This window comes from Hemicordylus capensis, chromosome 3 (genome assembly GCF_027244095.1).
Source record: "Hemicordylus capensis ecotype Gifberg chromosome 3, rHemCap1.1.pri, whole genome shotgun sequence".
Lineage (NCBI taxonomy): Eukaryota > Metazoa > Chordata > Lepidosauria > Squamata > Cordylidae > Hemicordylus > Hemicordylus capensis.
In genome coordinates, this window is record NC_069659.1 from 39,686,528 (window position 1) to 39,701,669 (window position 15,142).

A 15,142-nucleotide genomic window follows, 5' to 3' on the forward strand; every position below is an offset into this window, starting at 1 on the left:
TACAAAGTGCTTGTTATTACCTTTAAAGCCCTAAACGGCTTAGGTCCAGGTTACCTTAGAGAGTGACTTCTTCTGCATGATCCCCACCACAAGGTCATCTGAGGTGGTCTGTCTCCAGTTACCACCGGTACGTCTGGTGGCAACTCAGAGGTGAGACTTCTCTGTAGCCACTCCTGGACTGTGGAATGCATTCCCGGCAGAAATCCTTAATTTGAACTCTTTATCGGCTTTTAGGAGAGCCCTTAAAATCTATCTGTTTGGTCTGGCCTTCCAGGGTTTTTAAACTGTTGTAAAGGGTTTTTAATGTTGTAACCTGGTTTTTCAGGGTTTTTTAATTGTTTTGTTTAATTGTTGTTTTATGGTGTTTTTATAATCTCTGTTTTAATTGTTAATTGATTTTAATTGTTTTGTTTTAATTGTAACCTGCCCTAAGCCATTTTGGAAGGGCAATATAGAAATTGAATGAATGAATGGGGCTATTCTCATGATCAGCAAAAATCGGGCTAGGAGAGCCTAGCCCAATTTTTGCTAATCGTGTAAACCAGGCAGGCGAGCCCGGTGGCTTACAAGCAGCTAGCCCACTGTTGTAGCCCTCCCCTTAGCCTGGGTTTGTGAGCACTCCGCAAACCCGGGCTTCCCGATCATGAGTAGCCGCGGTGCAGCTCCACACCGCAGCTACTCACAACGAGACCCCCGGAAGGGAGGCAAAAAGCTGCCAGGGGTCTCGCCAGCATGCCCTGCATGCTTGCACAGGGCATGCTGGAGCTTCTGGGGGCCAATCGGCCCCCGCTCCCCTCAGACCCTGCTGGCTCCGTCACGGAGCCAGCAATTGTGTGGGTGGCCAATCTGGCTGCCCAGGACTCCCACCCAGATCATGTGTGGGGAGAACGGGCTTAGCCCGCTCTCCCCACGCACTCACAAAACCCGGGTCTCACTGATCATGAGACCCAGCTCAATGAATGAATGAATAAATGAGTAAATGTTCACGCATCCAACATCTTGAATCGGGGTGGATGACATCATCACAAACTAGCCATTGAGGTGTGCCTATGTGTCCCTACAACTGTACCCAATTTGGTTCATACTGGTCCTGGCATTGTGAGGTTGATGGCGGGGACATGGACACACACACACAGAATGCCAAGTGATCTCATAAGCTTACTTTCCTTAAGGAAAGTAGGCAAATAATTGTCATGCAAATTGTTTTGATGACACGAGCTGATGGTTTTTTTCCACTCTATGCAGTGAGTAAATTTAATTAGATTTCACTGTAATACACCATCCTGTTATGCATATTTAGGATTTTCTCAATTTTGCATACTTTGGTGACATAGCAAAGATTAAACAGAAGCGGATTGGAGAGGATGAAAGAGAGGTGGGGGAAGGGAAGACAATGGAACTTCTCCTTTAATGCTAGTGAAATAAATCACACCAGGAGAGCCATTTCAGGGAAACACTGTGAGAAATTTTTTGTGTATTCAGTTGGTAATTTTAAAGAAAGAACAAAGATGGACCCAAACCAAAGTACATTGGCTCTACTTTAGTTCTGTTTCCTATGACTAAGGCCCTGGCTAGATGCTGCACTCGTCACATGATGAGTAGCCAGATATCAGTTGGCAGATCACTGCAAAAGTAGCCAGATAACTGCTACACATCCTGAAAGCTCCTCAGGAGAGGCGCAGAGAAAACTGGAGGAGATCACACGGGGGGGGGCTCCCCCATGAGACAAGGTGAAGAAACAGCCTCAGGTGGTGAGTGTGTGTGCATGGAAGGGGGCTTCCAGACTAGGCTTAAAGCTCCCATATTCTCCACCATGGTCCCAATTTGGATTGAAGACCCCCACATTAATGTTACTTACATTTAAAATTCTTCCTCCACTTTGCCTGTTCCTGCTGAGCTTGTTGTCTGCACTGGCATGAAGACAGGAGGGGGTGTGATGATAGTGTGGGAGAAACTAGCTCTGTAGAGGGCCTGAATTCCGGGGTGCTGCTCCAGTGAGCCTGAGCCCTGAGGGAACTTCTTCAGGGGACCCTAGCCCCAGCGCTTTCTCAGGTTCCAAGCTGGTGTCATGATCCAAGGTGAGGGCTAGTGCTGATGCTGCCTCCTCCAATTCTAGCCTGGCATCATGATCCAGGGCTGGAGCTAGTGCTGGTCCTGCCTCCTCAAGAGGAAGAGTCACTACTGTGAGCAGGGGCTGAGATAAGCTGGCCATGACAACCTCCTTGCACAATGCCTCAAATGGACTTGAATGTTGGGACATTGTGATCTAGTCATTCATACCTCTGCCCTTTCTCATGTTGTATAGAACCATAAAAAGCATTTTAACTGCTTGGTTTTGTGGTCTAGCAGAGGAAGCTGCTAAAGATGAAAGGTTAAGTGTGCTTCAGACGGTAGTCTTCCAGATACCACTGTATTTATCTAAGTGTGCTGTATTTATTCTGAAGAACTTTTGGTGGCATCTTCAGACTTTGGTTAGGGATTGCTCTGTGTGTGTGCGCACGTATGTCTGTGTGCGTGTCAGTCAGTCAGTAACTTCTGGCAGGAAAAGGACAAAGTAATGACTTAGAAAAAAAGTCAAGGAAGTCAAGAAACAGAAAACAAAGAAGAAATGTTTCTAGGCCAACAAACAGAGTCTTTCGTCTGTGTCTGCTTAGTTATTCACGTTCTGTCTATGTCTTGTAGCTTACAGGATGCAGAGAAATTCTCCAGTGAGAACTGGATTGTTCTTTCCCCAAAGAATCTTTCATTCTTCTAGCTTTTCTCATTTTGTCTCACAGAGTGTGTGCAGGGAGGGCTCATTACTCATGAAGGGCATGACTAGTTATGTTTATCATTGCGAAGGGAGGAAGACAACAACGAAATATGGCTGGTTTTGCCCACAGGAGGATAAACAATTTTCTTCCTTGCCATTTAGCTTGGGAATTGCATCGGTTAACTTTAAAAAAGAAAATTCTGACAGTTGCATCCAAGCTGATATCAAGTCATTGCAATGAAGTGTTGTGGATAAGCTTGTCATGCTAGGAGTTGCTTGTGGATGAATGTTCTATTGAATTATGAACCTTTTTTGCATGTTACTTCAAGCACTGAAACAGGATGCAATAATGAACTTTCTATGAGCTTCAAAAAAAGGGACACTTGGACACTGTATCACTAGCAGCCAGGCTGATGTGTGTGCTGTGGAGTATAGTGTTCACCACATGGGAGGTGGTGGTTTAAGCTTCCTTTTTAATAGAAGAAGTGCCAACGCAGGAAGTACAACACACTACCTGTTTCAACACTTAATGTAGCATGCAAAAAGCACCTTCAGGTGCTAAGTCTTTGGGGGCAAAGAATAAAAGCAAAATGGGGTGATTTAGGTTTGGTTAAGTCCTATTGTATGTGACTTGTATAGCTGGGCAAAAATATGAGTAACAAATGGGTGACCACAGGGTGAGAAGTACTTCTAACTATGTGGGTTTGTGAAGGGCTTCATGTCTTCTTCTCACAGAGGACCTAACTATAGATGATGCTAAGTTCTGACCAATAAATATTAAACTCTGTGTGTGATGCTGACACACACACAAGCAATGAACCACTCAAAAACATGCACTCACTCAATCCAAACACTCTAAGAACATAAGAACAGCCCTGCTGGATCAGGCCCAAGGCCCATCTAGTCCAGCATCCTGTTTCGCACAGTGGCCCACCAGATGCCGCTGGAAGCCACAGACAGGATTTAAGGCGTGCCCTCTCTCCTGCCATTACTCCCCTGCAACTGGTACTCAGAGGCATCCTGCCTTTGAGGTTGGAGGTGGCCCACAGCCCTCCGACTAGTAGCCATTGATAGATCTCTCCTTCATGAAGTCATCTAAACCCCTCTTAAAGCCATCCAGGTTGTTGGCTGTCACCACATCCTGTGGCAGAGAGTTCCACAAGTGGATCACGCATTGTGTGAAAAAGTACTTCCGTTTGTTGGTCCTAGACCTCCTGGCAATCAATTTCATGGAGTGACCCCTGGTTCTAGTGTTGTGTGAGAGGGAAAAGAATTTCTCTTCTCCACTTTCTCCACACCATGCATGATTTTATAGACCTCTATCATGTCTCCCCGCAGTCGTCTTTTTTCTAAACTAAAAAGCCCCAGGTGTTGTAGTCTTGCCTCATAAGAAAGGTGCTCTAGGCCCCTGATCATCTTGGTTGCCCTCTTCTGTACCGTCTCCAGTTCAACAATGTCCAACAATGCAACAACATTCTCACAGACTATAAACTTTAATGACTAAATAATATGCCAGAGATACAGACTCAAAGGCCAGATGAACTACATATTGGCTAATATTAAATATGACTCTCTAAACTTCAGCCTACAAATTATTAACTAAGTGCAAGGGAGTAGGAAAGGTAGGGAAACGTATCATGTGTAATGAATTGAAAGTGCTTAGAGAAACTGGGACTGGGAACTGGTTTTGCACAGAGAACAGACAGTTCATAAGAGGAACCTAGATGCAGTCTCCAAAGAGAAAGAGCAGACAGAGGGAAAAAAACAAGACTTTCTCTCTGTCCTTTATAGATATATTAGACTTCCCAATGGCTCATGGATCATATCAGTTTTATATTAGTAATGGATGCCATATTAGCTTTTTAACCATTCCTTCAGACATCGTGAAAGCTTTGAGAATCCAACAGCAGCTTTATTAAGAGATTCTAATCCTTCTTGTAAGATAGCACTGCAAGATTATAATTATTATCTTTTCCTAGTGCTTCATGCAAGTTGCTTTGGAGTGCCAAGCATCAGAACTGCAAGTGTTATCGTTGTTATTGTTTAAAGTTGCTGGTGCCACATCTTACCAAGATAGTGAGTTTTAACTTATCTTGACAGTAACTTAGCCTTCCAGGGTCAGGTACCCTGCAGGGTACGCAGAGTAATATGACTGGTCTATTTGTCATTTCCCCTGTGAGGCATGTTCATATGTGCACAAGAAGGATGTGAAAATGTATTATCCTTCACCTGAAAAAATTGCCACATTTGTGCTTGGTTTTTTATCTCATTTCTGCAAGATTTTACATAGTCTGGAAATAAATATTTTTAAGACACCAAAGGTAAATAACAAAACAGAAGTACTGTATCCTTTTTTGAACTGGATCTTGAAATCCCAGATGCCTTGCAACTCACTCCTAAATTTGTTATTTGGAAGTGGAGTCCACGGAGCTTGCTGGGACATTACTTGCCAGCAAGAAGTCAACCCTGGGCTCTACATACTTTGGAGAGCAGTTCCATCTCCCCTCTGTCTTGTTGCTAGGTTAGGTTCAGAAACACTTGAATCCAAATATCCTCCAGAGGTGCTGTGATATGTTTTTATTTTGTCAAGTATTTATTAGTGGCCATGCATAATTAAGAGTATATTTAGCAGTACTGGATTTTATAAACAATACCTCCTTATATTCGTGTTTTTGTTTCTGTAAGATGGTTACTTATATTATGACAGGGCATATTAGACGTTTAAAACCAGGTCTGCATGTGGCACAAGAAAAGGGCTGGTGGGATCACAGCCATACAAAAAACACGAGGGTCCCTTTATTTAGCTGTTTCATAAGTATTAGTCATGTGCAATTGCAAAACAAACACCAACTGTCTTTTAATGTTTTTAAGCAGGCTCGAAAAAAGAAGTACAGAAAGATCAAGAGGCGAACAGACCCACCATTTCATCGCCTAAGAGACTAGTAGTGACTGCTACCAAGCTCCACTCACCAGGTATTTATGAACAGGGTGCACTTGCTTTAAGGACACTTTAAACTTCTCAAATTTGCAGATTATGTTAAAGCACATAGAATCTGAGCACGGACAAAGCAATTCTGACGGAGCCTCATTAAACTGAATTCATTTCGGTGACCATCTCTTGCCAGAAGTAATTTACCGAGACGTAGCCACCTACATTAACTTACTTCTACAGTACTATAGTCTGGGTGCCCTTTTATACATGCTCCCTCACAGACCTTGCCTTGGGATTTGTTCCATCCGTTTTGGCATTTGCTGAATCCCTGGCTTGCAGATTTTGTTAACATGCCTAAAATCTTGGACTTGTGGATGGTACCCACCTGCTAGTTAAGTAACTAATGCTGATGATGTAGCAATTGATCAATAGAGATTGAGCAGTGAAACGCTTGAGGAGCTGAATGATCTTGCAGCATGTGAGAGGCACACAATCCCTATTCAGGTTATAAATCCAAGTACAGTAATGGGGGGAGGGGGAAGTGGCAGTGCACTTACTAGGCCCACCCCATGAGGTGGTGCACTCCTTGGGTGCAGGAATACATCCCAGATATCCCTGCATTCAACAGTACTTCTCTGCAGAGGCAAGCACTGAATGCATGGAGAGTTTCTTCCCATGTTCTAGAATCCTGGGCAGCCAGGGTTCTAAACTGCAAGAAGAAATTCTCTCCACATTCAGCAACCTGCCTCTGCACACAGCTGCTGAATGTGGGCTCAACAACAGATTTTTGGTTCTCCCAACCCCAGTACACTTTAACTGGATATATAATTCCTGAATAGGACTAAAGAGAAATATGCTGGTCCAATTTGAAGCTTTGTCCCACAGATACTGGTGCTGCTAGTCCATTTAACTCCTCAGTTCTTTCATCGACCGATCTCTCTGGTGGCCTTTAATTTTCCACAGCAGCAAGGTTAATTTTTTAGCTACCGAGTGCTAAAAAACATATGGAAACATATGGCTGATGAGGGTTTTCTTTCCCCCGCCCCTTTTCATTTGCTTTTTCTTTTGCTTTCTGTTACTTTTTGAAGAGGAAGGGAGAAGTTGTTGATGTGTCTACCTTGGTTCATTTCCTGCATGGACTTCCAGTTCAATAAGGAAATGTAAAATGGCTGCTAATTCACAATAATGCCCTTCAGCACCTCTGAGGCATTGCTTTTTTGCAATTAGCTGGAAGCAGAATTAAAATGGAGGCTCCACACAGCATTTCAATATAGCACTATATTATCCAGCAGTGCTCTCGCCTATGTCCAACATATTTCTATGATGTTTATGAATGTCTTTGGGGTTTGCTTCTCAATTCATGAAACCACATACATTACTATTGAGATGTTTCTCTGATGGAATGCAAAGGAAAGAATTAGCAGACAGGAGGGGAGAGCTATTTATTGTTGCATATGAACACAAAATCTATAAACTATAAATAATAAACCTCAAACTGGCAGCGTACACAGCAGGTAGGCTTCGTTATAGCAGTATATAAAGTGAATTACATTAGGTTATCTCTTAGAATGGAACAAAATCATGGGTTCTCCAAAATAAGAAACCATTATAGTTAAATGTTAGAATTGAGACAGGCTATTTTAAAAACATAGATTATTCTAATTCAATTTTTAAAAAATATGATAAACTATCATTACCACGAACAATGGCAAAATCTCCTTCTACTGTTAACCATAGTATTGGAGTACTTTGACTTTGTATATGAAGTTAAAATTATTTCTACCCATAATCTGAATAGAAATTAATCATGATCTATTAGTACTTGTGCATCAAATTCACATTAGTAGCCCAGGCATTTTGTTGCATCCAGTAAGGAAATGAATGTTGTTCTCCTTTTCCCTGCCTCATCCCATGTCCCTTTTCCTGATTGCTTGGCAGCAGCAATGCTGGCAGTGGAAAAGGAAATAGAGCCAGAAGAGGAGAGCTGGTCTTGTGGTAGCAAGCATGAATTGTCCCTTTTGCTACGCAGAGTCCACCCTGGTTTGCATCTGAATGAGAAAGGACATGCATAAGCACTGTAAGAAATTTCCCTCAGTGGATGGGGCCTCTCTGGGAAGAGCGTCTGCATGGTTGCATGCAGAAGGTTCCCTTCCTGGCATCTCCAAGATAGGGCTGCCAGTCTGTGCAGACAGTACTGAGCTAGATGGACCAGTGGTCTGACTTGGTATAAGGCAGCTTCCTATGTGCCTATAGGGCTAGAGTATTTATTTATTTGCATTTATATCCTGCTCTTCCTCTGATGTTTATCCTCACAACAACCCTGTGAAGTAGGTTGGGCTGAGAGATCAGTGACTGGCCCAGAGTCACCCAGCTAGTCTCATGGCTGAATGGGGATTTGAACTCGGGTCTCCCTGGTCCTAGTCCAGCACTCTAGCCACTACACCACACTGGCTCCTCTTTATCTCCTCTGTGATGCTGCCAGAAGTAGCAGAAGTGAACAGGCAAGTGAGTGAATGGGCGATCGGGATGGACACCCCCAAACTTGCCTTCTCCCAGATTTGCTGCCCCACACATTATGCTTCAGGTGGCTTCATGGAAGGGCCAGCCTTGCAGATATAAACCTTCACCTAGTTTTTTCTTTCTGCTGTACTTCAACAGAGGTAGTACCAAATTGCAGACATGCTTTCAGAATCCCTCCACATTAAAAATGTCATTTGGTGAGGTAACCTTGGTTGCTGCAGTGAGCATTGAAAAAAGAGAAGTGAATGTGCAATGTCTTGCACAAATAGGACTCCTCAGGCTGCAGGGTTTAGTCAGTTAATCTAGTTGGATCGAATAAAACACTTTTGATCGATTATAAAAATGTTGCCAATAAATCAAGCAGCATTTCTCCCCTTAAACGTTACCTTAATATAAGACCAAAACAAAAACAAAACCCCACCACAGGTGGCATGCAACATCATGGCAGAGGGAATTATGCATGGAGTGGAGAGGGTGGACAGAGAGAAATTTTTCTCCTTCTCTCGCAACACTTGAACCAGGGGTCACCCCATGAAACTGAAGGCCGGGAAATTTAGGACCCACAAAAGGAAGTACTTTTTCACACAGCATATAATTAATCTATGGAATTACAGTATCTGCCACAGGATGTGGTGATGGCCACTAGCTTGGATGGCTTTAAAAGGGCCTTTGACCGATTCACAGTGGACAGATCTATCAATGGCTGCTAGTTTTTTGAGACTGTGAGCCCTTTGGGGACAGGCAGCCATTTAATGTATGTATGTATGTATGTATGTAAATGGCTTTCAGAACTTTGGTTAAAAAACAGTATATAAATATTTGTCGTATTTGTAGTCTGGTGGCTATAGGCCACCTCCAGCCTCAGAGGCAGGATGCCTCTAAATACCAGTTGCAAGGGAACAACAGCAGGAGAGAGGGCATGTCTTCAGTTCTTGCTTGTGGGCTTCCCAGAGGCATCTGGTGGGCCACTGTGTGAAACAGGATGCTGGACTAGATAGGCCTTGGGCCTGATCCAGCAGGGCTGTTCTTATGTTCTTAGGGATATTCCCTTTTCTCACACTTACAAGGAAATCTCTCTTTGAAGATGATGTCTGTTGCAACATCCTCTATAATAAAGTGCCTGGGTGTGCGCCCGTGTCCTCCGGTGTCTACACCCCTGTCTCCCTCGGCCGCGAGGGAGACATGACCGCAGGCATCAGGCGGCCATGTTGGGCCGAGGAGAAGCGGCCGCTGCCGAAGCCGGGCAGGGAGAGGAGGCGGCGGGGGAAGCTGGCCAAGGCGGCAGCGGAGCCGCGGCCTCGGCCAGAGGACACGGTATGGCCGAGCGGCCGCGGCGGAGAGACTGGGCCTGCTAGCGGCTGTGGCTGCGGCGGGTCGACTGGGGCCGATGGCGGCGGTGGCCACAGCGAGAGGACTGGGCCCGGCCCGCTGGCGGCGGCGGCCGCTGCGGGCCGGGCCCCGCTGGCGGCGGATGCCGCACTTGGCCCCACCAGAGACAGAGGAGGCCGGCGACAAAGACAGCAGAGACACGGGAGGGGAAAGACAGGTCTGGCCCGGCTGCAGGAAGGATGGAGGTGGCGGCGGCCGGGCCGGCCCGGAAAGGGGAGGCCGGCGGGGGCGGGGAAAAGGCTACTAGCGCCCGTTATTTTAACGGGCTGAAGGATACTAGTTATTTATAATTGTTTATTTATTTAACACACTTCTATACTGCCCAAAACTCACATCTCTGGGTGGTTTACAACAAACAAACAAAAAACTATAATGTTAAAATAAATGACAACAAAAAACTTAAAGCAGTAGTTAAAATAAAATAAATGAAATAGTAAACGTTAAAACATTACAATTTAAATTTTTAAAGCAACATTTTAAAACGATGCTAAAACTGTTAAAACAATATTTAATTAAAAGCCTGGGTGAATAGGTATGTCTTTAAAGACCTTTTAAAAGTTGTCAGAGACATGTCTGTATAATCTAAAAGCAGGGGAAGAATTCCTTTTTCTTCTTAACTATATTTTCTTCTTAAATATGCAAATATGTAATCAATTAAATTTGAATTGATTGCTTCCAGTGCAGGATGTAATCAATTACAACCCAATTCGGATATCTTCAATTTGGTGACAGTCCTAGTTCCCTCCATCTATAGATCATGGCCATTGTATTTAATGATCCTCATATTAGTCAGTACCCTGAGGGTCACTGTCAACATTCCTATTGATAATTAAATGAAGTCAAAGATATTTTGAAGAGCTTTTGGTGATACATGAAAGTGGGATGGTGAATTTTGGTATTTACTCTGCTACTGCTGCTGCTGAAAAATGTATTTGCCTTGTTTTTAAATTGTGGACTGCTTTGGGTCCTTTTTGGGGACAAAAGCAGAATAGAAGCATTTGGAAATGAATGTATGTATTAAAAAATAATGCAGACATATTTTTTCTTAGTTTCCCAGTAATACTTAGTGGTCACAATTACATATGCTTCAGTATTCTTATTTTAATAGGACTTAAGTATGTAGAACCTTGCCTTGGACTGGGGATTGTTACTCAAAGTTAATAAGATTTTTTTTTGGAAAAAAAAAAGTTTTTGATAGGATCAGGCTAGGGGAAAAACCATCATTGAGCAAACGGGTTCAAAGAATCCAGTTTGGAGCCACGCATGATGCCCCAGCCATACCCACTGTGTCTGAAGTCAGATACAGAGGGCGTGGCTTCACTTACAAATGAGGCCGTGTGTTAAAGGCAAGGAGAGCGTTCCTGGCTGTGCTGTGAATGTGGTGCAACTTCACTTGCAAATGGGGCCACACACCCTGTTTGGGAGCAAATACCAGCCAGTGTCACATTCACAGCACGGCCAGGAACACTCTCGCTGCCTTTAAAGGCAAGGAGAGCAGCTCCCAGCCACACTGCAAAAGCAGCACTGTCTGGAATTTGCTCTCAAACGGGGAATGCAGCCCCGTCTTGCAAGCAAAGCTGCGCCCCCTGTGTCTTACAGATGCAGGGGGCGTGGTGGGGGTCTGCCGCAGCGTAAGGAACATGGGCCACCAGCTGCCTTCCTCCGCCACTGGATCAGGCCCTTTGTTTAGCTTTTCTCCAGTCTTTCAAAACCCTAAAAACAAATTAATTGATTAATTATAGTCCATTGCTATATCCAGTGTGAGTTAAAATGATTTCAAGAAGATATCAGATCAGTCTTCAAAGTGGTAGTGTCATTTTCATCATAACCATCCGTATCATATTTCCTCTGTGGGTTGTTGCAGCTAAATGGATTTACATCCATGTTGCAGTGCCTGGAAAATGTCTAAAGACTTTACCATGTTGAATGTGCAATAATCCTTTCAGGTGGGAACTCCCACCACCACCACCCATTTCAGTTTTCATGGGATCATGGGGAAAGAGTAAATCTATATAATTAATTCTCTTAGCTGGCATGTGTGTCCAGGATTTGGCGGCAGAACTCTCGCGATACGCTGCGAGAGTTCCAGCGAGAGGCCGGCGGAGTGAGGAGGAGAGGGGCAAGAGAAAGTGATGGTGGTGGCGGGCAGGTGGCCAGCGGTGGGCAAGGTGGAGGAGAGAAAAGCAGCGGCAGCAGGCGGGAGGGAGAGAAAAGTGGTGGTGGTGGTGGTGGTGGCGGCGGGGGCGGGTGAGCGGTGGGGAGAGAAAGGCAGTGGCGGCGGGCAAGTGAGAGAGAAGCAGTGGGCGGAGTGAGGGGAGATAAAAGTGGCAGTGGCGGGCAGGAGGGAGAGGGAGGGGGAAACAGCCGGCCCAGATGCTCTGTGTGGGGTCAGCTAGTATATATTAAAATACATAATCATTTCCAGTCTCTATAGGCCAAGGACACAATTCATTCTGCAATATACTATGTTTGCAAAGTTCTTGGTAGCAAACATCACCAACTTATTATAGGAAGAGAACTTAAACAGAACACAAGTGTTCCAGTCCAGCTAGGGGCCACATATATGGAACCAGTCTTCTGTATACATATATCTAGCTGGAGGAGGACTTGTGTGTGCAAATGAGTCCTGTGTAGAATGATTCTGGGCATTAGGCAGTCTTTGGGAAATCCAGCAAGTGGGTAAGCAGACAAAGAAGATGGACAGACAGTAGATCTTACAAGAGCCAAATGGAGCAGCCAGGCAAACAGAGTTAAGACCACCATCTGGTTAAGGTTGGGATTACAACCACTTCCCACCTCCGCAGGGGCGAGGGGCCTATTAGAATGGTCCGCCCGAAGAGGTTATTAGATCCAGCAGGATTCCAAGAAGCCATGGAAGGTGTCAGCAATCTGGCCACCCGGAAGGGAAGTCCAGGAAGATAGTTCACAATACAAACTGGGCTGCAGCAGCGAAACACGGCTCGGAAATAATACTCTCTATCTGGCTTGGGCTAAAAGCTGTCGACACGAGGCATGACAAACATTGTCTTCCAGCGGTTAACTGAAAGCTGTAGACGTGCTTTATAGTCCAAGCTGATAACTCTCAGCTGGCAGGGATTCAAGGCTTATCAGCCCTCTGCAAGAGGCATTTACTTCTCCTGATAGTTTCCAGCTGTGCCCTTCGTCTTGTGACGTGCCGCTGCTGTGGAGTCAGAGGGGGTTGCCTGCACAGCTCATCTTTCGGTTTGTCCGTCGCTGTCTCTGCTGCCTCAGACTGCTTTGCCTGCTCTGAAACATCAGCCGGACCTGCCTCAGCCGTCTCTTGGGAACTGACAGCCAGGCTCTGCCCCTCAGGCACTCCTGCATCGGCTGAAGGGCTGTCAGCTTCCTCTTCCTCCTCTCTATCTGAGTGTGAGGGCATGACAGAAAGATGTAATGTTGGTTTTGCCGGTGATCCTGTTGATGCTCTGGGTGAGAATTGGAACAACTTGCTCACCGGGACAGTAGACACGATTGCTCCTAAGCGACTCTCTTCAAAATTGTCCCCTTGGTATACGGAAGATCTACGGGGGCTGAAGCGGCAAGGTAGGCGACTGGAGCGCAAGTGGAGAAAGACTTGACTCGAATCTGACATATTACGACATAGAGCACACTTAAAGATCTATGCTCGGGCAATACATGCAGCAAAGAAGCAATTCTTTTCTGCCCGTATTGCTTCTGCGAGTTCACATCCGGCGGAGTTGTTCAGGGTTGTGAGGGGGATAGTATCTGCCCCCCTCCCTTGAACCAGAATTTGGAAGCATCAGTCACCCACTGTGAGGTGTTTAATGAATTTTTAGCAGACAAAATCTCTTGGATTCGGGCCGACCTAGATGGAGACTGCACAATTAATTTGATGTCTGAACTGGAGGTGTCCAACCATTCTTCTTATACGATTCGACTAGATCAATTTCAGTTTGTGACTCCTGAGGTTGTAGACAAGCTGCTTGGATTGGTGAGGCCTACCACTTGTTCTCTTGACCCTTGTCCAACATGGCTTATTCTAACTAGCAGGGAGGCTGTCGTAGGCGGCCTGGTAGAAATCATAAATGCTTCTCTGAGGGAGGGCAGGATGCCTCCTTGTCTTAAGGAGGCAATTATTAGACCTCTTCTAAAGAAGCCCTGAGATCCCTCAGAGTTGAGCAATTAGAGGCCTGTCTCCAACCTCTTGTGGCTGGGCAAGGTAATTGAGAGGGTGGTAGCCTCTCAGCTCCAGACAGTCTTGGAGGAAACTGATTATCTAGACCCATTTCAAACTGGTTTTCAGGTGGGCTATGGGGAGGAGACTGCCTTGCTCGGCCTGATGGATGACCTCCAATTGGGAATTGACAGAGGAAGTGTGACTCTGTTGGTCCTTTTGGACCTCTCGATGGCTTTCGATTCTATCGACCATAGTATCCTTCTGGAGCGTCTGAGGGGGTTGGGGTGGGAGGCACTGTTTTACAGTGGTTCTGCTCTTACCTCTTGGACAGGTTCCAGTTTGTTGCTCTTCAAAATCTGAGCTTAAGTATGGTGTCCCTCAAGGCTCCATACTCTCTCCAATGCTTTTTAACATCTACATGAAACCGCTGGGAGAGATCATCAGGGGATTTGGAGCTGGGTGTTATCGGTATGCTGATGACACCCAGATCTACTTCTCCATGTCAAATTCTTCATAGGCATATCCTCCCTAAATGCCTGTCTGGAAGCAGTAATGGGCTGGATGAGGGAGAATAAACTGAAGCTGAATCCAGATAAGACAGAGGTACTTATTGTGCGGGGTCAGAACTCTAGAGACGATTTTGATCTACCTACCTGTTCTAGATGGGGTCACACTTTCCCATAAGGAACAGGTCCACAGTCTGGGAGTACTCCTGGATCCACACCTCTCCTTAGTTTCTCAGGTTGAGGCGGTGGCCAGGGGTACTTTCTATCAGCTCCGGCTGATACGCCAGCTGCGTCTGTTTCTCGACATCAATGACCTCAAAACAGTAGTACATTTGTTGGTAACCTCCAGACTTGACTTCTGTAATGCGCTCTACGTGGGGCTGCCTTTGTACGTAGTCCGGAAATGTCAATTGGTTCAGATTGCGGCAACCAGGTTGGTCTCTGGGTCATCTCGGAGAGACCACATTACTCCTTTGTTGATGGAGTTACACTTGCTGCCGATAGGTTTCTGGGCAAAATACAAAGTGCTAGTTATAACTTATAAAGCCCTAAATGGCTTAGGTCCTGGGTATTTAAGAGAGCGTCTTCTTCGCTATGAACCCCACCACCCATTGAGGTCATCTGAGGAGGTCCGTTTCCAGTTACCGCCAACTCGTTTGGTGGTCACACAGAGACGGGCCTTCTAGGTCGCTGCCCCAAGATTGTGGAATGTGCTCCCTGCTGAGTTATGATCCTCCCCATCTCTGGCTATTTTTAAAAAATATTTGAAAACCCTTCGTTTTACCCAAGCCTTCTGAAGTTTTTAATTAAAAAATACTGTTAATTTTATGGTTTTAAACTTATTGTATTGTTTTAACTTTTATATGTGTTATACGTTATATGTG

At 45.2% G+C, this 15,142-nt stretch overlaps 1 protein-coding gene across 3 annotated transcripts in view; it reads left to right on the top strand.

The window, feature by feature from the left end:
- The window catches only part of MTUS2 (microtubule associated scaffold protein 2), a 498,194-nt gene that overhangs the window by 371,046 nt on the left and 112,006 nt on the right, over nt 1–15,142 (top strand). For 2 of the 3 annotated variants that reach the window (XM_053312196.1, XM_053312198.1), the window contains exon 6: nt 5,627–5,725. In XM_053312196.1, the coding sequence (XP_053168171.1) occupies nt 5,627–5,725 (99 nt within the window). Of the gene's footprint in view, nt 1–5,623; nt 5,726–15,142 lie in introns of all 3 variants that reach the window. The other variant, XM_053312197.1, reaches the window with a different exon arrangement.